At 46.9% G+C, this 24,856-nt stretch overlaps 1 protein-coding gene across 1 annotated transcript in view; it reads left to right on the plus strand.

Moving 5' to 3' along the window:
* MYT1 (myelin transcription factor 1) overlaps positions 1 to 24,556 on the plus strand; it is a 142,772-nt gene extending 118,216 nt beyond the window's left edge. The window contains exons 21-22 of the mRNA XM_077157179.1: positions 21,420 to 21,563; positions 21,861 to 24,556. Coding sequence (XP_077013294.1) covers positions 21,420 to 21,563; positions 21,861 to 22,001 — 285 coding nt within the window. The 3' untranslated portion in view covers positions 22,002 to 24,556. The remainder of the gene's footprint in view (positions 1 to 21,419; positions 21,564 to 21,860) is intronic.
* Positions 24,557 to 24,856: the final 300 nt, after the last annotated feature.

Below are 24,856 nucleotides of genomic sequence, written 5' to 3' on the forward strand. Positions count from 1 at the left end.
GTTTAGTGGTCCTGACAAGTGAGTGAACCTGTCAAGTGAGTGGTCCTGTCAGGATAGTTGTCCTGCCACGTTAGTAGTCATGTCACAGTTAGTAGTCTTATGAAATTAGTGGTCCTGTCAGTTTACTCTTCCTGTCAGGGGTATAGATCCTTCAGTTTAGTGGTCCTGTCTGTTTAATAGTCCTATCAAGTTATTTGTCCTCTCAGGTTATTAGTCCTGTCAGGTTAGTGGTCCTGTCATGTTAGTAGTCATTCAGATTAGTAGTCGTGGTTAGAGGTTGTATCAGGTTAGTGGTTCTCTCAGATTACTCATCCTGTCAGGAGTAGAAATCCTTTGGTGCGGGGAGTAGGTCCCGCTAGGGTAGCGAAGGTGCATTCTTCCTGCCGAGCGGGTTCAGGAAGTAGAACCGCCAGGCGCAGAGGGGGCTCGAGCCGAGGGTTTGGGTCGGAGGCGCGCGCGCAGGGGATCACTGCGGGTTTGAAGGACTGGAGGCCGAGTCAATTAAGGCATGAAGCGAGGTAGCTTTATTGTTGGCAGACGCTTATGCCAGGGCCGCCAGTAGCTAAAGACCAGGAGGCTCGTTGAGCCCCGGATTATATACAGTTTGAGGAGAGGCGGAGTTAGGGCGTGGACTCCAGGGGAGGGTAGCCAATCACACAGGGAGGACAGATGAGTGACTGTGACGTCTGTAGGCACCATAGAGATGCTGTTCCTGAGTGTGCTTGTAGCAGCGGATGTTGGGCAGGTGGAGGACTAAGGAGAAGGCCAATAGGGTTAAAGAGACAAGGCTGCATCATCACTAGTCGCTGGTGAGGCTTGTAATTCAGAGGTCTAGAAGAACCGGACGTGCCAAAATGGCGAGGGAGGGAGAGAAAGAGACTAAGCTACCAGGCCAAGAATAAAATTATGCCACACTTTGGTTAGTAGTCCTCTCAGATTTGGCCTCCTTTCAGCTTACAGAATTTTCAGGTTAGTAATCCTTTCAGGTGAGTAGTCCCGTCAGGTCAATTGTCCTGTCAGGGTCAGTGGTCACCTCAGGTTAGCCATCTGTCAGGTTAGTGATTTTGTCAGATTAGGGTACCTGTCAGGTTAGTGGTCCTGTCATGGGTAGACATCCTTCAGATTAATGGTCCTGTCAGGTTAGCACACCTGTTAGCTGGGTGGTACTGTCAAGTTAGTGGGCCTATCAAGTTAGTAATCATATCAGGTTAGTAGTCCTTCAGCTGATAAACCTGTTAGGGTCATAGTTATTTCAGATTTGTTGTCCTGTCATGTTAGAAATACTATCAAGTTAGTAGTCCTGTCAGGTTAGTAGTCTTGTTAGGAGTAGACATCCTTCAGATTAGTAGTCCCGTCAGATTTGTGGTCCTGTCAGGTTAGTGGCCTTGTCAGGTTAGTAGCCATTTCAGGGTTCTAAGTCTTGATGGGGTTATTAGATATGCAGGAATAGTATATAGTCCTGACAGTTTAGTACTCCTGTCAAATTTGTGGTGAGTCAGGTTAGTGGTTCTGTCAGGTTTATAATCCTGTCAGGTTAGTAGTCCTGTCAGGGTCAGTAGTTGTGACAGATTAGTGGCCTTGTCAGGTTCGTAATCCTGACAGGTTAGTTGTCCTCTTAGGGGTAGAAATCCTTCAGTTCAGTAGTTGTGTCAGGTTTTTCGTTCTACCAAGTTAGTTGTCCTGTCAGGTTAGTGGTCCCATCAAGAGTAGATATCCTTGAGGTTATGGTCCTATCAAGTTAGTAGTTCTGTCAGAAAGGTGGTCCTGTTAAGTTAGTAGTCCTTACGGTTAGTAATCCTTCATGTTAGTGATCCTGTCAGGTTAGTAGTTCTGTCAGTTTAGTAGTCCTGTCATGGGTATAAAACCTTCAGGTTGGTAGTTCTGTCAGGTTTATGATTGTGTCAGTTTAGTGGTCCTGACAAGTGAGTGAACCTGTCAAGTGAGTGGTCCTGTCAGGATAGTTGTCCTGCCATGTTAGTAGTCATGTCACAGTTAGTAGTCTTATGAAATTAGTGGTCCTGTCAGTTTACTCTTCCTGTCAGGGGTATAGATCCTTCAGTTTAGTGGTCCTGTCTGTTTAATAGTCCTATCAAGTTATTTGTCCTCTCAGGGTCAGTAGTCCTGTCTGGCTCGTGGTCCTGTTCATGTTAGTAGATATTAGGTTAGTCCTATCAGGTTAGTATTGCCTGGCCATGGACCTGTCAGGTTAGAGGCCATATCAATTTAATATTCCTCTAAGGAGTTAGAGGTCCTGTCAGGTAGTAGACCTTAGTTTAGTAGTCCTGTCAGGTTGGAAATCTTGTCAGGTTAGTCGTCCTGCCAGGTTAGTGGTCCTATAAAAAGGTTAGTAGATATTAAGTTAGTGGTTCTGTCAGGTTAGAGATTCTGTCAGGTTAATAATCCAGTCAGGTTAATGGTCCTATCAAGTTAGTAATCCAGACAGGTTCATGGTCCTGTCAGGTTAGAGGTCCTGTGAAAGTAAAGGTCCTGTCAGGTTAGATGTCCTGTCAGGTGAGAAGTCCTGTCAGGTTAGTGGTATTTTCAGGTTAGTATTTCTGTCAGGGTTGGTTGTCCTGTCTGGTTAGTAATCTTGTCAGGCTTTTGGTCCTGTCAGGTTAGTAATCCTGTCAAATAGGTGGTCCTGTCAGGTTAATGATTTTGTCACGTAAGTGAATCTGTCAGGGGTAGAAATCCTCTGGTTAGTAATCCTGTAAGGTTGTGGTCCTCTCAGGATCAGTACTCTTGTTAGGATGATTAGACTTAGAGCTAGAGTTTTCCAGTTAATCCTAGTAGTACTGTTATTGTCAATGGTCCTGTCAGTAAGTGATCCAGTCAGGTTAATAGTACTGTCAAGTAATGGCTCCCCCCAGGTTAGTGGACCTATCATAGGTAGACATCCTTCAGATTAGTGGTCCTGTCAGGTTAGTGGTTCTGTCAGGTTTATAATCCTGTCAGGTTAGTAGTCCTGTCAGGGTCAGTAGTTGTGTCAGATTAGTGGTCTTGTCAGGTTTGTAATCCTGACAGGTTAGTTGTCCTCTTAGGGGTAGAAATCCTTCAGTTCAGTAGTTGTGTCAGGTTTGTGGTTCTACCAAGTTAGTTGTCCTGTCAGGTTAGTGGTCCCATCAAGAGTAGATATCCTTGAGGTTATGGTCCTATCAAGATAGTAGTTCTGTCAGAAAGGTGGTCCTGTTAAGTTAGTAGTCCTTACGGTTAGTAATCCTTCATGTTAGTGATCCTGTCAGGTTAGTAGTTCTGTCAGTTTAGTAGTCCTGTCATGGGTATAAAACCTTCAGGTTGGTAGTTCTGTCAGGTTTATGATTGTGTCAGTTTAGTGGTCCTGACAAGTGAGTGAACCTGTCATGTGAGTGGTCCTGTCAGGATAGTTGTCCTGCCACGTTAGTAGTCATGTCACAGTTAGTAGTCTTATGAAATTAGTGATCCTGTCAGTTTACTCTTCCTGTCAGGGGTATATATCCTTCAGTTTAGTGGTCCTGTCTGTTTAATAGTCCTACCAGGTTAATTGTCCTCTCAGGGTCAGTAGTCCTGTCTGGCTAGTGGTCCTGTCATATTAGTAGATATTAGGTTAGTGCTATCAGGTTAGTATTGCCTGGCCATGGACCTGTCAGGTTAGAGGCCATATCAATTTAATATTCCTCTAAGGAGTTAGAGGTCCTGTCAGGTAGTAGACCTTAGTTTAGTAGTCCTGTCAGGTTGGAAATCTTGTCAGCTTAGTAGTCCTGCCAGGTTAGTGGTCCTATAAAAAGTTAGTAGATATTAAGTTAGTGGTTCTGTCAGGTTAGAGATTGTGTCAGGTTAATAATCCAGTCAGGTTAATGGTCCTATCAAGTTAATAATCCAGTCAGGTTCATGGTCCTGTCAGGTTAGAGGTCCTGTGAAAGTAAAGGTCCTGTCAGGTTAGATGTCCTGTCAGGTGAGAAGTCCTGTCAGGTTAGTGGTATTTTCAGGTTAGTATTTCTGTCAGGGTTGGTTGTCCTCTCTGGTTAGTAATCTTGTCAGGCTTTTGGTCCTGTCAGGTTAGTAATCCTGTCAAATAGGTGGTCCTGTCAGGTTAATGATTTTGTCACGTAAGTGAATCTGTCAGGGGTAGAAATCCTCTGGTTAGTAATCCTGTAAGGTTGTGGTTCTCTCAGATTAATAGTCCTGTCAGGATCAGTACTCTTGTTAGGATGATTAGACTTAGAGCTAGAGTTTTCCAGTTAATCCTAGTAGTACTGTTATTGTCAATGGTCCTGTCAGTAAGTGATCCAGTCAGGTTAATAGTACTGTCATGTAATGGCTCCACCCAGGTTAGTGGACCTATCATAGGTAGACATCCTTCAGATTAGTGGTCCTGTCAGGTTAGTGGTTCTGTCAGGTTTATAATCCTGTCAGGTTAGTGGTCCTGTCAGGGTCAGTAGTTGAGTCAGATCAGTGGTCTTGTCAGGTTCGTAATCCTGACAGGTTAGTTGTCCTCTTAGGGGTAGAAATCCTTCAGTTCAGTAGTTGTGTCAGGTTTGTGGTTCTACCAAGTTAGTTGTCCTGTCAGGTTAGTGGTCCCGTCAAGAGTAGACATCCTTCAGGTTATGGTCCTATCAAGTTAGTAGTTCTGTCAGAAAGGTGGTCCTGTTAAGTTAATAGTCCTTACGGTTAGTAATCCTTCAGGTTAGTGATCCTGTCAGGTTAGTAGTTCTGTCAGTTTAGTAGTCCTGTCATGGGTATAAAACCCTCAGGTTGGTAGTTCTGTCAGGTTTATGATTGTGTCAGTTTAGTGGTCCTGACAAGTGAGTGAACCTGTCAAGTGAGTGGTCCTGTCAGGATAGTTGTCCTGCCACGTTAGTAGTCATGTCACAGTTAGTAGTCTTATGAAATTAGTGGTCCTGTCAGTTTACTCTTCCTGTCAGGGGTATATATCCTTCAGTTTAGTGGTCCTGTCTGTTTAATAGTCCTATCAGGTTAATTGTCCTCTCAGGTTATTAGTCCTGTCAGGTTAGTGGTCCTGTCATGTTAGTAGTCATTCAGATTAGTAGTCGTGGTTAGAGGTTGTATCAGGTTAGTGGTTCTCTCAGATTACTCATCCTGTCAGGAGTAGAAATCCTTTGGTGCGGGGAGTAGGTCCCGCTAGGGTAGCGAAGGTGCATTCTTCCTGCCGAGCGGGTTCAGGAAGTAGAACCGCCAGGCGCAGAGGGGGCTCGAGCCGAGGGTTTGGGTCGGAGGCGCGCGCGCAGGGGATCACTGCGGGTTTGAAGGACTGGAGGCCGAGTCAATTAAGGCATGAAGCGAGGTAGCTTTATTGTTGGCAGACGCTTATGCCAGGGCCGCCAGTAGCTAAAGACCAGGAGGCTCGTTGAGCCCCGGATTATATACAGTTTGAGGAGAGGCGGAGTTAGGGCGTGGACTCCAGGGGAGGGTAGCCAATCACACAGGGAGGACAGATGAGTGACTGTGACGTCTGTAGGCACCATAGAGATGCTGTTCCTGAGTGTGCTTGTAGCAGCGGATGTTGGGCAGGTGGAGGACTAAGGAGAAGGCCAATAGGGTTAAAGAGACAAGGCTGCATCATCACTAGTCGCTGGTGAGGCTTGTAATTCAGAGGTCTAGAAGAACCGGACGTGCCAAAATGGCGAGGGAGGGAGAGAAAGAGACTAAGCTACCAGGCCAAGAATAAAATTATGCCACACTTTGGTTAGTAGTCCTCTCAGATTTGGCCTCCTTTCAGCTTACAGAATTTTCAGGTTAGTAATCCTTTCAGGTGAGTAGTCCCGTCAGGTCAATTGTCCTGTCAGGGTCAGTGGTCACCTCAGGTTAGCCATCTGTCAGGTTAGTGATTTTGTCAGATTAGGGTACCTGTCAGGTTAGTGGTCCTGTCATGGGTAGACATCCTTCAGATTAATGGTCCTGTCAGGTTAGCACACCTGTTAGCTGGGTGGTACTGTCAAGTTAGTGGGCCTATCAAGTTAGTAATCATATCAGGTTAGTAGTCCTTCAGCTGATAAACCTGTTAGGGTCATAATTATTTCAGATTAGTTGTCCTTTCATGTTAGAAATACTATCAAGTTAGTAGTCCTGTCAGGTTAGTAGTCTTGTTAGGAGTAGACATCCTTCAGATTAGTAGTCCCGTCAGATTTGTGGTCCTGTCAGGTTAGTGGCCTTGTCAGCTTAGTAGCCATTTCAGGGTTCTAAGTCTTGATGGGGTTATTAGATATGCAGGAATAGTATATAGTCCTGACAGTTTAGTACTCCTGTCAAATTTGTGGTGAGTCAGGTTAGTGGTTCTGTCAGGTTTATAATCCTGTCAGGTTAGTAGTCCTGTCAGGGTCAGTAGTTGTGTCAGATTAGTGGTCTTGTCAGGTTCGTAATCCTGACAGGTTAGTTGTCCTCTTAGGGGTAGAAATCCTTCAGTTCAGTAGTTGTGTCAGGTTTTTCGTTCTACCAAGTTAGTTGTCCTGTCAGGTTAGTGGTCCCATCAAGAGTAGATATCCTTGAGGTTATGGTCCTATCAAGTTAGTAGTTCTGTCAGAAAGGTGGTCCTGTTAAGTTAGTAGTCCTTACGGTTAGTAATCCTTCATGTTAGTGATCCTGTCAGGTTAGTAGTTCTGTCAGTTTAGTAGTCCTGTCATGGGTATAAAACCTTCAGGTTGGTAGTTCTGTCAGGTTTATGATTGTGTCAGTTTAGTGGTCCTGACAAGTGAGTGAACCTGTCAAGTGAGTGGTCCTGTCAGGATAGTTGTCCTGCCACGTTAGTAGTCATGTCACAGTTAGTAGTCTTATGAAATTAGTGGTCCTGTCAGTTTACTCTTCCTGTCAGGGGTATAGATCCTTCAGTTTAGTGGTCCTGTCTGATTAATAGTCCTACCAGGTTAATTGGCCTCTCAGGGTCAGTAGTCCTGTCTGGCTAGTGGTCCTGTCATGTTAGTAGATATTAGGTTAGTCCTATCAGGTTAGTATTGCCTGGCCATGGACCTGTCAGGTTAGAGGCCATATCAATTTAATATTCCTCTAAGGAGTTAGAGGTCCTGTCAGGTAGTAGACCTTAGTTTAGTAGTCCTGTCAGGTTGGAAATCTTGTCAGGTTAGTAGTCCTGCCAGGTTAGTGGTCCTATAAAAAGGTTAGTAGATATTAAGTTAGTGGTTCTGTCAGGTTAGAGATTGTGTCAGGTTAATAATCCAGTCAGGTTAATGGTCCTATCAAGTTAGTAATCCAGTCAGGTTCATGGTCCTGTCAGGTTAGAGGTCCTGTGAAAGTAAAGGTCCTGTCAGGTTAGATGTCCTGTCAGGTGAGAAGTCCTGTCAGGTTAGTGGTATTTTCAGGTTAGTATTTCTGTCAGGGTTGGTTGTCCTGTCTGGTTAGTAATCTTGTCAGGCTTTTGGTCCTGTCAGGTTAGTAATCCTGTCAAATAGGTGGTCCTGTCAGGTTAATGATTTTGTCACGTAAGTGAATCTGTCAGGGGTAGAAATCCTCTGGTTAGTAATCCTGTAAGGTTGTGGTCCTCTCAGGATCAGTACTCTTGTTAGGATTATTAGACTTAGAGCTAGAGTTTTCCAGTTAATCCTAGTAGTACTGTTATTGTCAATGGTCCTGTCAGTAAGTGATCCAGTCAGGTTAATAGTACTGTCATGTAATGGCTCCACCCAGGTTAGTGGACCTATCATAGGTAGACATCCTTCAGATTAGTGGTCCTGTCAGGTTAGTGGTTCTGTCAGGTTTATAATCCTGTCAGGTTTGTTGTCCTGTCAGGGTCAGTAGTTGTGTCAGATCAGTGGTCTTGTCAGGTTAGTAATCCTGACAGTTTAGTTGTCCTCTTAGGGGTAGAAATCCTTCAGTTCAGTAGTTGTGTCAGGTTTGTGGTTCTACCAAGTTAGTTGTCCTGTCAGGTTAGTGGTCCCGTCAAGAGTAGACATCCTTGAGGTTATGGTCCTATCAAGTTAGTAGTTCTGTCAGAAAGGTGGTCCTGTTAAGTTAGTAGTCCTTACGGTTAGTAATCCTTCAGGTTAGTGATCCTGTCAGGTTAGTAGTTCTGTCAGTTTAGTAGTCCTGTCATGGGTATAAAACCTTCAGGTTGGTAGTTCTGTCAGGTTTATGATTGTGTCAGTTTAGTGGTCCTGACAAGTGAGTGAACCTGTCAAGTGAGTGGTCCTGTCAGGATAGTTGTCCTGCCACGTTAGTAGTCATGTCACAGTTAGTAGTCTTATGAAATTAGTGGTCCTGTCAGTTTACTCTTCCTGTCAGGGGTATAGATCCTTCAGTTTAGTGGTCCTGTCTGTTTAATAGTCCTATCAGGTTAACTGTCCTCTCAGGGTCAGTAGTCCTGTCTGGCTAGTGGTCCTGTCATGTTAGTAGATATTAGGTTAGTCCTATCAGGTTAGTATTGCCTGACCATGGACCTGTCAGGTTAGAGGCCATATCAATTTAATATTCCTCTAAGGAGTTAGAGGTCCTGTCAGGTAGTAGACCTTAGTTTAGTAGTCCTGTCAGGTTGGAAATCTTGTCAGGTTAGTAGTCCTGCCAGGTTAGTGGTCCTATAAAAAGGTTAGTAGGTATTAAGTTAGTGGTTCTGTCAGGTTAGAGATTGTGTCAGGTTAATAATCCAGTCAGGTTAATGGTCCTATCAAGTTAGTAATCCAGTCAGGTTCATGGTCCTGTCAGGTTAGAGGTCCTGTGAAAGTAAAGGTCCTGTCAGGTTAGATGTCCTGTCAGGTGAGAAGTCCTGTCAGGTTAGTGGTATTTTCAGGTTAGTATTTCTGTCAGGGTTGGTTGTCCTGTCTGGTTAGTAATCTTGTCAGGCTTTTGGTCCTGTCAGGTTAGTAATCCTGTCAAATAGGTGGTCCTGTCAGGTTAATGATTTTGTCACGTAAGTGAATCTGTCAGGGGTAGAAATCCTCTGGTTAGTAATCCTGTAAGGTTGTGGTCCTCTCAGGATCAGTACTCTTGTTAGGATTATTAGACTTAGAGCTCGAGTTTTCCAGTTAATCCTAGTAGTACTGTTATTGTCAATGGTCCTGTCAGTAAGTGATCCAGTCAGGTTAATAGTACTGTCATGTAATGGCTCCACCCAGGTTAGTGGACCTATCATAGGTAGACATCCTTCAGATTAGTGGTCCTGTCAGGTTAGTGGTTCTGTCAGGTTTATAATCCTGTCAGGTTAGTAGTCCTGTCAGGGTCAGCAGTTGTGTCAGATCAGTGGTCTTGTCAGGTTAGTAATCCTGACAGGTTAGTTGTCCTCTTAGGGGTAGAAATCCTTCAGTTCAGTAGTTGTGTCAGGTTTGTGGTTCTACCAAGTTAGTTGTCCTGTCAGGTTAGTGGTCCCATCAAGAGTAGACATCCTTGAGGTTATGGTCCTATCAAGTTAGTAGTTCTGTCAGAAAGGTGGTCCTGTTAAGTTAGTAGTCCTTACGGTTAGTAATCCTTCAGGTTAGTGATCCTGTCAGGTTAGTAGTTCTGTCAGTTTAGTAGTCCTGTCATGGGTATAAAACCTTCAGGTTGGTAGTTCTGTCAGGTTTATGATTGTGTCAGTTTAGTGGTCCTGACAAGTGGGTGAACCAGTCAAGAGAGTGGTCCTGTCAGGATAGTTGTCCTGCCACGTTAGTAGTCATGTCACAGTTAGTAGTCTTATGAAATTAGTGGTCCTGTCAGTTTACTCTTCCTGTCAGGGGTATAGATCCTTCAGTTTAGTGGTCCTGTCAGTTTAATAGTCTTACCAGTTTAACTGTCCTCTCAGGGTCAGTAGTCCTGTCTGGCTAGTGGTCCTGTCATGTTAGTAGATATTAGGTTAGTCCTATCAGGTTAGTATTGCCTGACCATGGACCTGTCAGGTTAGAGGCCATATCAATTTAATATTCCTCTAAGGAGTTAGAGGTCCTGTCAGGTAGTAGACCTTAGTTTAGTAGTCCTGTCAGGTTGGAAATCTTGTCAGGTTAGTAGTCCTGCCAGGTTAGTGGTCCTATAAAAAGGTTAGTAGATATTAAGTTAGTGGTTCTGTCAGGTTAGAGATTGTGTCAGGTTAATAATCCAGTCAGGTTAATGGTCCTATCAAGTTAGTAATCCAGTCAGGTTCATGGTCCTGTCAGGTTAGAGGTCCTGTGAAAGTAAAGGTCCTGTCAGGTTAGATGTCCTGTCAGGTGAGAAGTCCTGTCAGGTTAGTGGTATTTTCAGGTTAGTATTTCTGTCAGGGTTGGTTGTCCTGTCTGGTTAGTAATCTTGTCAGGCTTTTGGTCCTATCAGGTTAGTAATCCTGTCAAATAGGTGGTCCTGTCAGGTTAATGATTTTGTCACGTAAGTGAATCTGTCAGGGGTAGAAATCCTCTGGTTAGTAATCCTGTAAGGTTGTGGTCCTGTCAGGATCAGTACTCTTGTTAGGATTATTAGACTTAGAGCTCGAGTTTTCCAGTTAATCCTAGTAGTACTGTTATTGTCAATGGTCCTGTCAGTAAGTGATCCAGTCAGGTTAATAGTACTGTCATGTAATGGCTCCACCCAGGTTAGTGGACCTATCATAGGTAGACATCCTTCAGATTAGTGGTCCTGTCAGGTTAGTGGTTCTGTCAGGTTTATAATCCTGTCAGGTTAGTAGTCCTGTCAGGGTCAGCAGTTGTGTCAGATCAGTGGTCTTGTCAGGTTCGTAAAGCTGACAGGTTAGTTGTCCTCTTAGGGGTAGAAATCCTTCAGTTCAGTAGTTGTGTCAGGTTTGTGGTCCCATCAAGAGTAGACATCCTTGAGGTTATGGTCCTATCAAGTTAGTAGTTCTGTCAGAAAGGTGGTCCTGTTAAGTTAGTAGTCCTTACGGTTAGTAATCCTTCAGGTTAGTGATCCTGTCAGGTTAGTAGTTCTGTCAGTTTAGTAGTCCTGTCATGGGTATAAAACCTTCAGGTTGGTAGTTCTGTCAGGTTTATGATTGTGTCAGTTTAGTGGTCCTGACAAGTGAGTGAACCTGTCAAGTGAGTGGTCCTGTCAGGATAGTTGTCCTGCCACGTTAGTAGTCATGTCACAGTTAGTAGTCTTATGAAATTAGTGGTCCTGTCAGTTTACTCTTCCTGTCAGGGGTATATATCCTTCAGTTTAGTGGTCCTGTCTGTTTAATAGTCCTATCAGGTTAATTGTCCTCTCAGGTTATTAGTCCTGTCAGGTTAGTGGTCCTGTCATGTTAGTAGTCATTCAGATTAGTAGTCGTGGTTAGAGGTTGTATCAGGTTAGTGGTTCTCTCAGATTACTCATCCTGTCAGGAGTAGAAATCCTTTGGTGCGGGGAGTAGGTCCCGCTAGGGTAGCGAAGGTGCATTCTTCCTGCCGAGCGGGTTCAGGAAGTAGAACCGCCAGGCGCAGAGGGGGCTCGAGCCGAGGGTTTGGGTCGGAGGCGCGCGCGCAGGGGATCACTGCGGGTTTGAAGGACTGGAGGCCGAGTCAATTAAGGCATGAAGCGAGGTAGCTTTATTGTTGGCAGACGCTTATGCCAGGGCCGCCAGTAGCTAAAGACCAGGAGGCTCGTTGAGCCCCGGATTATATACAGTTTGAGGAGAGGCGGAGTTAGGGCGTGGACTCCAGGGGAGGGTAGCCAATCACACAGGGAGGACAGATGAGTGACGGTGACGTTTGTAGGCACCATAGAGATGTTGTTCCTGAGTGTGCTTGTAGCAGCGGATGTTGGGCAGGTGGAGGAATAAGGAGAAGGCCAATAGAGTTAAAAAGACAAGGCTGCATCATCACTAGTCGCTGGTGAGGCTTGTAATTCGGAGGTCTAGAAGAACCGGACATGCCAAAATGGCGAGGGAGGGAGAGAAAAAGACTAAGCTACCAGGCCAAGAATAAAAGTATGCCACACTTTGGTTAGTAGTCCTCTCAGATTTGGCCTCCTTTCAGCTTACAGAATTTTCAGGTTAGTAATCCTTTCAGGTGAGTAGTCCCGTCAGGTCAATTGTCCTGTCAGGGTCAGTGGTCACCTCAGGTTAGCCATCTGTCAGGTTAGTGATTTTGTCAGATTAGGGTACCTGTCAGGTTAGTGGTCCTGTCATGGGTAGACATCCTTCAGATTAATGGTCCTGTCAGGTTAGCACACCTGTTAGCTGGGTGGTACTGTCAAGTTAGTGGGCCTATCAAGTTAGTAATCATATCAGGTTAGTAGTCCTTCAGCTGATAAACCTGTTAGGGTCATAGTTATTTCAGATTAGTTGTCCTGTCATGTTAGAAATACTATCAAGTTAGTAGTCCTGTCAGGTTAGTAGTCTTGTTAGGAGTAGACATCCTTCAGATTAGTAGTCCCGTCAGATTTGTGGTCCTGTCAGGTTAGTGGCCTTGTCAGGTTAGTAGCCATTTCAGGGTTCTAAGTCTTGATGTGGTTATTAGATATGCAGGAATAGTATATAGTCCTGACAGTTTAGTACTCCTGTCAAATTTGTGGTGAGTCAGGTTAGTGGTTCTGTCAGGTTTATAATCCTGTCAGGTTAGTAGTCCTGTCAGGGTCAGTAGTTGTGACAGATTAGTGGCCTTGTCAGGTTCGTAATCCTGACAGGTTAGTTGTCCTCTTAGGGGTAGAAATCCTTCAGTTCAGTAGTTGTGTCAGGTTTTTCGTTCTACCAAGTTAGTTGTCCTGTCAGGTTAGTGGTCCCATCAAGAGTAGATATCCTTGAGGTTATGGTCCTATCAAGTTAGTAGTTCTGTCAGAAAGGTGGTCCTGTTAAGTTAGTAGTCCTTACGGTTAGTAATCCTTCATGTTAGTGATCCTGTCAGGTTAGTAGTTCTGTCAGTTTAGTAGTCCTGTCATGGGTATAAAACCTTCAGGTTGGTAGTTCTGTCAGGTTTATGATTGTGTCAGTTTAGTGGTCCTGACAAGTGAGTGAAACTGTCATGTGAGTGGTCCTGTCAGGATAGTTGTCCTGCCACGTTAGTAGTCATGTCACAGTTAGTAGTCTTATGAAATTAGTGATCCTGTCAGTTTACTCTTCCTGTCAGGGGTATATATCCTTCAGTTTAGTGGTCCTGTCTGTTTAATAGTCCTACCAGGTTAATTGTCCTCTCAGGGTCAGTAGTCCTGTCTGGCTAGTGGTCCTGTCATATTAGTAGATATTAGGTTAGTGCTATCAGGTTAGTATTGCCTGGCCATGGACCTGTCAGGTTAGAGGCCATATCAATTTAATATTCCTCTAAGGAGTTAGAGGTCCTGTCAGGTAGTAGACCTTAGTTTAGTAGTCCTGTCAGGTTGGAAATCTTGTCAGCTTAGTAGTCCTGCCAGGTTAGTGGTCCTATAAAAAGGTTAGTAGATATTAAGTTAGTGGTTCTGTCAGGTTAGAGATTGTGTCAGGTTAATAATCCAGTCAGGTTAATGGTCCTATCAAGTTAATAATCCAGTCAGGTTCATGGTCCTGTCAGGTTAGAGGTCCTGTGAAAGTAAAGGTCCTGTCAGGTTAGATGTCCTGTCAGGTGAGAAGTCCTGTCAGGTTAGTGGTATTTTCAGGTTAGTATTTCTGTCAGGGTTGGTTGTCCTCTCTGGTTAGTAATCTTGTCAGGCTTTTGGTCCTGTCAGGTTAGTAATCCTGTCAAATAGGTGGTCCTGTCAGGTTAATGATTTTGTCACGTAAGTGAATCTGTCAGGGGTAGAAATCCTCTGGTTAGTAATCCTGTAAGGTTGTGGTCCTCTCAGGATCAGTACTCTTGTTAGGATGATTAGACTTAGAGCTAGAGTTTTCCAGTTAATCCTAGTAGTACTGTTATTGTCAATGGTCCTGTCAGTAAGTGATCCAGTCAGGTTAATAGTACTGTCATGTAATGGCTCCACCCAGGTTAGTGGACCTATCATAGGTAGACATCCTTCAGATTAGTGGTCCTGTCAGGTTAGTGGTTCTGTCAGGTTTATAATCCTGTCAGGTTAGTGGTCCTGTCAGGGTCAGTAGTTGAGTCAGATCAGTGGTCTTGTCAGGTTCGTAATCCTGACAGGTTAGTTGTCCTCTTAGGGGTAGAAATCCTTCAGTTCAGTAGTTGTGTCAGGTTTGTGGTTCTACCAAGTTAGTTGTCCTGTCAGGTTAGTGGTCCCGTCAAGAGTAGACATCCTTCAGGTTATGGTCCTATCAAGTTAGTAGTTCTGTCAGAAAGGTGGTCCTGTTAAGTTAATAGTCCTTACGGTTAGTAATCCTTCAGGTTAGTGATCCTGTCAGGTTAGTAGTTCTGTCAGTTTAGTAGTCCTGTCATGGGTATAAAACCCTCAGGTTGGTAGTTCTGTCAGGTTTATGATTGTGTCAGTTTAGTGGTCCTGACAAGTGAGTGAACCTGTCAAGTGAGTGGTCCTGTCAGGATAGTTGTCCTGCCACGTTAGTAGTCATGTCACAGTTAGTAGTCTTATGAAATTAGTGGTCCTGTCAGTTTACTCTTCCTGTCAGGGGTATAGATCCGTCAGTTTAGTGGTCCTGTCTGTTTAATAGTCCTATCAGGTTAATTGTCCTCTCAGGGTCAGTAGTCCTGTCTGGCTAGTGGTCCTGTCATGTTAGTAGATATTAGGTTAGTCCTATCAGGTTAGTATTGCCTGGCCATGGACCTGTCAGGTTAGAGGCCATATCAATTTAATATTCCTCTAAGGAGTTAGAGGTCCTGTCAGGTAGTAGACCTTAGTTTAGTAGTCCTGTCAGGTTGGAAATCTTGTCAGATTAGTAGTCCTGCCAGGTTAGTGGTCCTATAAAAAGGTTAGTAGATATTAAGTTAGTGGTTCTGACAGGTTAGAGATTGTGTCAGGTTAATAATCCAGTCAGGTTAATGGTCCTATCAAGTTAGTAATCCAGTCAGGTTCATGGTCCTGTCAGGTTAGAGGTCCTGTGAAAGTAAAGGTCCTGTCAGGTTAGATGTCCTGTCAGGTGAGAAGTCCTTTCAGGTTAGTGGTATTTTCAGGTTAGTATTTCTGTCAGGGTTCGTTGTCCTGTCTGGTTAGTAATCTTGTCAGGCTTTTGGTCCTATCAGGTTAGTTATCCTGTCAAATAGGTGGTCCTGTCAGGTTAATGATTTTGTCACGTAAGTGAATCTGTCAGGGGTAGAAATCCTCTGGTTAGTAATCCTGTAAGGTTGTGGTCCTCTCAGGATCAGTACTCTTGTTAGGATGATTAGACTTAGAGCTAGAGTTTTCCAGTTAATCCTAGTAGTACTGTTATTGTCAATGGTCCTGTCAGTAAGTGATCCAGTCAGGTTAATAGTACTGTCATGTAATGGCTCCACCCAGGTTAGTGGACCTATCATAGGTAGACATCCTTCAGATTAGTGGTCCTGTCAGGTTAGTGGTTCTGTCAGGTTTATAATCCTGTCAGGTTAGTGGTCCTGTCAGGGTCAGTAGTTGAGTCAGATCAGTGGTCTTGTCAGGTTCGTAATCCTGACAGGTTAGTTGTCCTCTTAGGGGTAGAAATCCTTCAGTTCAGTAGTTGTGTCAGGTTTGTGGTTCTACCAAGTTAGTTGTCCTGTCAGGTTAGTGGTCCCGTCAAGAGTAGACATCCTTCAGGTTATGGTCCTATCAAGTTAGTAGTTCTGTCAGAAAGGTGGTCCTGTTAAGTTAATAGTCCTTACGGTTAGTAATCCTTCAGGTTAGTGATCCTGTCAGGTTAGTAGTTCTGTCAGTTTAGTAGTCCTGTCATGGGTATAAAACCCTCAGGTTGGTAGTTCTGTCAGGTTTATGATTGTGTCAGTTTAGTGGTCCTGACAAGTGAGTGAACCTGTCAAGTGAGTGGTCCTGTCAGGATAGTTGTCCTGCCACGTTAGTAGTCATGTCACAGTTAGTAGTCTTATGAAATTAGTGGTCCTGTCAGTTTACTCTTCCTGTCAGGGGTATAGATCCGTCAGTTTAGTGGTCCTGTCTGTTTAATAGTCCTATCAGGTTAATTGTCCTCTCAGGGTCAGTAGTCCTGTCTGGCTAGTGGTCCTGTCATGTTAGTAGATATTAGGTTAGTCCTATCAGGTTAGTATTGCCTGGCCATGGACCTGTCAGGTTAGAGGCCATATCAATTTAATATTCCTCTAAGGAGTTAGAGGTCCTGTCAGGTAGTAGACCTTAGTTTAGTAGTCCTGTCAGGTTGGAAATCTTGTCAGATTAGTATTCCTGCCAGGTTAGTGGTCCTATAAAAAGGTTAGTAGATATTAAGTTAGTGGTTCTGTCAGGTTAGAGATTGTGTCAGGTTAATAATCCAGTCAGGTTAATGGTCCTATCAAGTTAGTAATCCAGTCAGGTTCATGGTCCTGTCAGGTTAGAGGTCCTGTGAAAGTAAAGGTCCTGTCAGGTTAGATGTCCTGTCAGGTGAGAAGTCCTGTCAGGTTAGTGGTATTTTCAGGTTAGTATTTCTGTCAGGGTTCGTTGTCCTGTCTGGTTAGTAATCTTGTCAGGCTTTTGGTCCTATCAGGTTAGTTATCCTGTCAAATAGGTGGTCCTGTCAGGTTAATGATTTTGTCACGTAAGTGAATCTGTCAGGGGTAGAAATCCTCTGGTTAGTAATCCTGTAAGGTTGTGGTCCTCTCAGGATCAGTACTCTTGTTAGGATGATTAGACTTAGAGCTAGAGTTTTCCAGTTAATCCTAGTAGTACTGTTATTGTCAATGGTCCTGTCAGTAAGTGATCCAGTCAGGTTAACAGTACTGTCATGTAATGGCTCCACCCAGGTTAGTGGACCTATCATAGGTAGACATCCTTCAGATTAGTGGTCCTGTCAGGTTAGTGGTTCTGTCAGGTTTATAATCCTGTCAGGTTAGTAGTCCTGTCAGGGTCAGCAGTTGTGTCAGATTAGTGGTCTTGTCAGGTTCGTAATCCTGACAGGTTAGTTGTCCTCTTAGGGGTAGAAATCGTTCAGTTCAGTAGTTGTGTCAGGTTTGTGGTTCTACCAAGTTAGTTGTCCCGTCAAGAGTAGACATCCTTCAGGTTATGGTCCTATCAAGTTAGTAGTTCTGTCAGAAAGGTGGTCCTGTTAAGTTAGTAGTCCTTACGGTTAGTAATCCTTCAGGTTAGTGATCCTGTCAGGTTCGTAGTTCTGTCAGTTTAGTAGTCCTGTCATGGGTATAAAACCCTCAGGTTGGTAGTTCTGTCAGGTTTATGATTGTGTCAGTTTAGTGGTCCTGACAAGTGAGTGAACCTGTCAAGTGAGTGGTCCTGTCAGGATAGTTGTCCTGCCACGTTAGTAGTCATGTCACAGTTAGTAGTCTTATGAAATTAGTGGTCCTGTCAGTTTACTCTTCCTGTCAGGGGTATAGATCCTTCAGTTTAGTGGTCCTGTCTGTTTAATAGTCCTATCAGGTTAATTGTCCTCTCAGGTTATTAGTCCTGTCAGGTTAGTGGTCCTGTCATGTTAGTAGTCATTCAGATTAGTAGTCGTGGTTAGAGGTTGTATCAGGTTAGTGGTTCTCTCAGATTACTCATCCTGTCAGGAGTAGAAATCCTTTGGTGCGGGGAGTAGGTCCCGCTAGGGTAGCGAAGGTGCATTCTTCCTGCCGAGCGGGTTCAGGAAGTAGAACCGCCAGGCGCAGAGGGGGCTCGAGCCGAGGGTTTGGGTCGGAGGCGCGCGCGCAGGGGATCACTGCGGGTTTGAAGGACTGGAGGCCGAGTCAATTAAGGCATGAAGCGAGGTAGCTTTATTGTTGGCAGACGCTTATGCCAGGGCCGCCAGTAGCTAAAGACCAGGAGGCTCGTTGAGCCCCGGATTATATACAGTTTGAGGAGAGGCGGAGTTAGGGCGTGGACTCCAGGGGAGGGTAGCCAATCACACAGGGAGGACAGATGAGTGACTGTGACGTCTGTAGGCACCATAGAGATGCTGTTCCTGAGTGTGCTTGTAGCAGCGGATGTTGGGCAGGTGGAGGACTAAGGAGAAGGCCAATAGGGTTAAAGAGACAAGGCTGCATCATCACTAGTCGCTGGTGAGGCTTGTAATTCAGAGGTCTAGAAGAACCGGACGTGCCAAAATGGCGAGGGAGGGAGAGAAAGAGACTAAGCTACCAGGCCAAGAATAAAATTATGCCACACTTTGGTTAGTAGTCCTCTCAGATTTGGCCTCCTTTCAGCTTACAGAATTTTCAGGTTAGTAATCCTTTCAGGTGAGTAGTCCCGTCAGGTCAATTGTCCTGTCAGGGTCAGTGGTCACCTCAGGTTAGCCATCTGTCAGGTTAGTGATTTTGTCAGATTAGGGTACCTGTCAGGTTAGTGGTCCTGTCATGGGTAGACATCCTTCAGATTAATGGTCCTGTCAGGTTAGCACACCTGTTAGCTGGGTGGTACTGTCAAGTTAGTGGGCCTATCAAGTTAGTAATCATATCAGGTTAGTAGTCCTTCAGCTGATAAACCTGTTAGGGTCATAGTTATTTCAGATTAGTTGTCCTGTCATGTTAGAAATACTATCAAGTTAGTAGTCCTGTCAGGTTAGTAGTCTTGTTAGGAGTAGACATCCTTCAGATTAGTAGTCCCGTCAGATTTGTGGTCCTGTCAGGTTAGTGGCCTTGTCAGGTTAGTAGCCATTTCAGGGTTCTAAGTCTTGATGGGGTTATTAGATATGCAGGAATAGTATATAGTCCTGACAGTTTAGTACTCCTGTCAAATTTGTGGTGAGTCAGGTTAGTGGTTCTGTCAGTTTCATATTCCTGTAAGGTCAGTGGTCCTGTCAATTTAGTGGTCTTGTCAAGTTAGTAGTCCTGTCAGGTTAGTGGCCTGTCAGGTCATTGTTCCTATCAGTTTAGTAATATTGTCAGGTCAATAGTCCTTTCAGGTTACTGGTCCTGTCAGGGTCAGTATTCCTGTCAGGTTAGTGGTTATTAAGGGTACTAGTTCTGCCAGGTAGTAATTCTGTCTATTTGGTAGCCTGGTCAGGTTAGTAGTCCTGTCAAGTTAGTGGTCCTATCACGGGTAGACATCCTTCAGGTTATGGTCCTGTCAGCTCTATGCTCATGTCAGTTTAATCGTCTGGTCAAGCTAGGGGTCTTGTCAAGTTAGTGGTTCAGTCAGGGCTAGTAGTTCTACTGGGTAGTAATCCTGTCAGTTAGCAGTCCCGTCAGGTTAGAGGTCTATCAGGTTAGTGATCCTATCTGGTTAATGTTCCTGTCACTTTTGTAGTTTTGTCAGGGGTGGTAGTCCTACTGGGTTGTAATCCTGTCAGTTAGTAATCTTGTCAAGTTAGTGGTCCTATTGGGGTAGACATCTTTTATATTACAGTCCTGTCAGTTACTAACCCTGTCTGTTTCATAGCTTTGTCAGGTTAGTAGTTCTGTCATTTTAGTAATCCTGTCAGGGGTAGAAAACCTTCAGGTTAGCCATTCTGTGGTCCTGTCAGGATGATGTTCATGTCAGTTTAATGGTCCTGTCAGTGTTTGTAGTCCAGTCAAGGTTAGTAGTCCTGTCAAGGTTAGTAGTCCTGTCAAGTTCATATTCCTGTCAAGCTCCATAGTCCTGTCAGGGTCCCTAGTCCTGTCATTGTCCTTAGACCTGTCAGGGTTTGTATCCTGTCAGGGTTCATAGTCCTTAGAGGTTTTGTAGACATGTCAAAGGTTCACAGTCCTGTCAGAGTTAGTAGTCTTGTCAAGTTCAATAGTCTCATCAGGGCTTGTCATCTTATCAGGTTTGTATTCCTGTCGGGTCCACTGTCCTGTCAGGTCTGTGGTCGTCCGGGTCCGTGGTCATGTTGGGTCCACTGTCCTGTAGGGTCCATGGTTGTATTGGGTCTGCTGTCTTCTCAGTGTTTGCTGTTGCCTTGCCAGGGTGCCTCAGCCGTGCTTGCATCTGAGCAGTGTCTCTGGTGTCTCCCTAGCCCTGCGTCCATGACTCTCACGAGGATCATGGAGCTGAAAATAGGACCCCACAGCATGGGAGGGGATGTGAGTCGGCGTCTGACCTGGAGAAGTGCCGTGTCTGATACATCCATGCATCATATACCCCTGATTTTCCTATTATGACTACTAGTAATCAGAGAAAAATGCATCAACATCTTACTTTAAAACAAAACTCCACTGCCCACTGCTGCGCTCTTGGGCAGTGGGGGTGCCTAGGCCCTGGGCACCCTGTTGTGCTGTAAGAAACAGGGGTGGTGGGTGGTGGCCCGGCCCCGGGAGAATGGGCTCTGGAGTGGTGTGAGGCTTTAGGGCAGAGGGTAGGGGGTAGAGCATTGATGGAGCTTTCTGGCCACTGTAGTCATGTTCGGGCTCTGCTTTGCCTTACTGCCCTTTCCTCCACTGTTAGACAGTTTTCCTCTTGCCTCCTTTCATCAGCAGCCTGTATGTGTGCTGCACATGGCAGCCTTCTGGAAGGTTCTCATGCTGTCACGCATGTGCAGATGCAGCCTCTCCCTGGTTGCAGAAGCAGCAAAAGGGGTGAGGCTGGGCTGCCTCTGTTGGATGCCCCCTGCCTCCAAGGAGGCTGCTGGAGGATGTGTAAGGTGGCACATTTTGTCCCTTCTCAGTCCCAATGGCCTAGTTGATGCCAGCATCCCTGGGCAGCACATCAAATTCCTCTTATTTGCCAGTAAGCCATCTGCTCACTGGTGGAACAGGTGTGAACTTTCACTGGCACTCTTTAAGGGGGATGTTGAGCCCCCTTTCCTTGAGTGCTCTGCTCTATGGACGGGCGAAAGCAAATCCAGGCAGGTCCCCAGCCCTATTTAACCCTTCAACGTCAGGGGCTGGTCACCAGTGCTCAAGCACAGGTCACAGAGGCTCGTGCTAAAAGGACAGGACCCCACCCTGCCTGCAGTCCCTACCGCTCCTCATGTTGGGGGTGGAGTGGCGCTTCACACACATTGTCCCCGAGGCGCCACCTGTTTGAGGCACAGCATCAGGTGGCAGTGAAGGCAGCATGTTTTCTCAGGCCAGACCCCTCCCCATGCCACTACAAGCCTGGTGGCCTGAGCAGGCCAATTTCCCATGGCCCTCAGCCCTGTTGCCCGTGCCCCTTGTGGGGCTACAAGGTGGAGTACCCCTTAGGCGTCCGACTCGGGTCCCTCCTCATGCCATGCTGTGTGCAGACAGACAAGGGAACGGCCTGGGCCATGCAGGAAGAGTTGGTAGTCCAGTGTGGGGTTGCAGGAGGAGAGGAATTTGCCTGCTCTGCTTGCCAGAGTTTAATATAGTTTGTTGATCTTTTTGGTGAGAGGAAGACCCAAAGTTAGCCACAATGACCCCGCAAGGTGATGCTGTTAGCCCACTTTAAAGATGAGGAACCCAAAGCCCAGAGAAGGGGTCACCACCTCACAGGAGCACCCAGCACTGCCCAGGGAATGGCAACTCCCCCTATTCCCCAGTTCTGACAGCATGTCCACCAGTCCTTGCCTCCCTTCCCCATACCCGGGCACCAGGCTCATGGAGGGGCTGTCCCATCATCCATCCAGAGAGATGTGGGGTGTGGCCGGGGAGCACCCACCGTGCTCAAGGAGGGTGCGAGGACTGTGTCCCAGCACAGCGGGCAGTAAGGGCTGGTGGTACCGCCATGTCTCTCTGGTACAGATCTCTTCCATGGAGAAGAACCTGAAGAGCATTGAGGAGGAAAACAAGCTCATCGAGGAGCAGAATGAAGCCCTGTTCCTGGAGCTGTCCGGCCTGAGCCAGGCCCTCATCCAAAGTCTTGCCAACATCCGCCTTCCCCACATGGTAGTAGCTGGGCCTTGGAGGGTGCGCGGTGCCCTCGGCCTGCAGGCCCAGCCGCTGGGGATGGGTCTCTCCCCTACTGGTGCCCTCTGCCTGGGCAGGTGGCCAAGCCCAGAAAAGGGCCCTAAGCAGTGGCCTGTCCACTGCAGCTGGGCATTGCCAGTCAATCTGGCCCTGCGTGTGCTGGCAGCTGGCCGGGGCCGTGTGGGATGTGGGTCACACATGCCCCTATGGCATCTGTTGCGTTTGGAAACCGCGGGTCCTCGCTGAGTTGGGCTTTCACCAGCCTCTGTCTTCCAGGAGCCGATATGCGAGCAGAACTTCGACGCATACGTGAACACCCTCACCGACATGTGCTCCAACCAGGAGTGCTACCAGAGCCCTGAGAACAAGGACCTGCTGGAGAGCATCAAGCAGGCTGTGCGGGGCATCCAGGTTTAGGCCACGCCATGGATGAACCTCCTCTGCTCCTTCGCTGTCTGCTGCCTGCCCTACTCTACCCTGGGCAGTGGGGGCTGGGAACGCACGAGGCTTCCTGCTGGGCAGCCCGGGGGTGAGCGGGGAGAGGCCAGGCCCAGGGCAGGGTTGGGCCTAATTTATCCAAAGGGGTGCCTAGAAATCAGTGTTCCCCACGTCGCCAAGCAGGGGCTACTCAGGGCCCCTGACCACATAGGGCTGGGAGGCGTGAGGTCACTGAAGAATTACAAAGTGATTATTTTTGTTTTCTGAAAGAAATCTGAAGAGCAGTTCAAAATCTCCAGTGGAAAGCTCAACAGAAAAGGTTCTCAGGGAAGCTTTTGGAGTTCACAACCATAGTATTCCTTTGTCTGTCATAGCTGGAAGTGTCTCTGGGCTGTGGGGCTGGTGTGCAGGGCTGGTGTGTGGGCCTGGCCTGTGTGTGGGGCTGGACTGCAGGCTGGTGTGTGGGGCTGGTGTGCAGGCCTGGCCTGGTGTGTGGGGCTGGGCTGCAGGGCTGATGTGCAGGGCTGGTGTGCAGGGCTGGTGTATGGGGCTGGGCTCTGGTGCTGGGCTGTGGGGCTGGGCTGGGCTGCGGGGCTAGTGTGTGAGGCTGGGTTTCAGTCCTAGGCTGTGGGGCTGGGCTGTGGGGCTGGGCTGTGGGGTTGGGCTGTGGGGCTGGGCTGCTGGGCTGGACTTGTGTGCGGGGCTGGACTGTGGGCCTGGGCTGGAATGCAGGGCTGGGCTGTGGGGCTGGGCTGCAGGGTTGATGTGTAGGGCTGGTGTGTGGTGCTGGGTTGGTGTGTGGTGCTGGGCTGGTGTGTGGTGCTGCAGGGTGGGGCTGGGCTATGGTGCTGGGCTGTTTGGCTTGGCTGGGCTGCAGGCTGGGCTGAGGGACTGGGCTGGGATGTGGGGCTGGTGTGCAGAGCTAGGCTGGGCTGGGCTGGGCTGAAGGGTTGGGCTAAGGGGCTGGGCTGTGGGGCTGGACAGTTGGGGTCGTGTGCAGACCTGGGCTGGGCTGGGCTGGGCTGAGTGGTTAGGCTAAGGGGCTGGGCTGGGCTGTGGGGCTGGGCTATGGGGCTGGTGTGCAGAGCTGGGCTGGGCTGAGCTGGGCTGTGGGGCTGGGCTTTGGGGCTGGGCTGGGCTTTGGGGCTGGGCTTTGGGGCTGGGCTGGGCTGGGCTTTGGGGCTGGGCTGGAGGCTATGAGCTGTGAGGGCCGTTGTGGCAAGTGCATTTTTTAAACTTTTGTTTGATTTAGTTTTGTGTTAAGGGCTGAACAAAGCACTGTTACAGAGGAAAACAATTAGGAATAGACCTTCCAGAGACTCACTTTTTAGACCCCTGGTGAGCATCTGTAGCCCACTGTCAGCTCAAAGAGGTTAAGCCTTGGAGTGTTCCTGAAAAGCAGTCTCTAGATTCCCATTTAAAATTTCCTGTGTCTGGGGAGGGCCTGGGCAGGGGGCAGGACTGTGTGGACCACAGGTCTCCCCTCCTTTTGCTGCTGTGGCTTTCAGACCCCCATGTCTGGGCTTGGAGGCCAGTGACCACTGGGCCAGGGCCTTGTGGCATTCCATGTGCCACCGAGAGAGCAGCTGATCTCGGCCATATGCCCCGGGGGACGGCCTGATGGCAGTGACCAGGCAGGGGGTGCCGCAAAGACACCACTTCTTTTTAGATCCATTCAAGATGCAAGAAAAAAAAAGGTAAATTTTAATTTAATGTGTTAAAAACACAACGTTCCTAAATGTAAATAGAGTTCAAATTGATGGTGACTGCAATTCCGAGTTAGTATTTAAAAGTAGAGAAACTGCACTTCCTGGAAGAAATTAAAAAGTAGTTAGTTTATTCTGTAAATTATTTAATTTTATCAAGATGTATTTATATTCACGATCTCTTATGTTAATGCTTGTTATTTATTTAACATTTTTATTTATTAATTTCATACTATTCCAACTAGACCCCATACCAGGGCACCATGAGAGAGAAATAAATGAAATCAAAGCAAAAATAACTATGTCATTATAAGGTAGGCCACAAAGAAGTTGTGATATAACTTCTAGTTATAATTTTGATGCAACCAAGTTATTTTTTATATATTTTGTTATTTATTCTTTTAATAATGGAATTTTTTAAAAAGTATTTTGTAACTGAGGAGTTTTGATAATTTGGGTTTTTCCTTCTGGTCCAATGGAGAGTCTTTTTCGTTTTCTTCTCCCTCTTGGGTCGCTTTGGTCCAGGCCCTGGTAGCAGTAAAGTGACCCCGTGTCGCTGTGTAGTGCAAGGGCATGCCCGTGTCCTGTCTGTGTGGCTCTGTGGTGGCTGCGTTGTGTTTCTGGGAAGGAGTGCTGTTGCACCAGCCTTGCTGCCATCCCTCCGGCTTGGCCTGTGTCCCTGCCTCAGGAAGCCTGTGGGCCCACGGCCTCGCGGTGTGCTTGCAGGGCGATTTCCTAATAAAGTCCACTTATGACTGTGAGTTGGTGCATGTCTGTGGGGACGCTGTCACTGTCCCCGACGAGTGCTGGCTGACTCAGGTGTTAGTCCTTACCTCCTGCGTACTGGGTGGGTGGGGTGGGCAGGTGACTCTGCAGGAGCAGCTCCCAGTGTTTGTCCATCTCGGGTGCATCCCCGACTCCTTGCTGGGCCCTGTCATTGGCTTGGGCTAACACCTCCACTGTGGAATTGCCGCTTCCCCTATGCGTGGTTCTGGGGCATCTGGGCCACTGTCTCCCACTCTGACCACACGGCAGGCATGTCGGGTATGTCCTCCCAGAGTTAGGCCCCCAGTTTGGCTTTGCCATGGATCACTTCACTATGACTCGATGGCTCTCCCACCTTCTTCC

This window comes from Tamandua tetradactyla, chromosome 1 (genome assembly GCF_023851605.1).
Source record: "Tamandua tetradactyla isolate mTamTet1 chromosome 1, mTamTet1.pri, whole genome shotgun sequence".
NCBI lineage: Eukaryota > Metazoa > Chordata > Mammalia > Pilosa > Myrmecophagidae > Tamandua > Tamandua tetradactyla.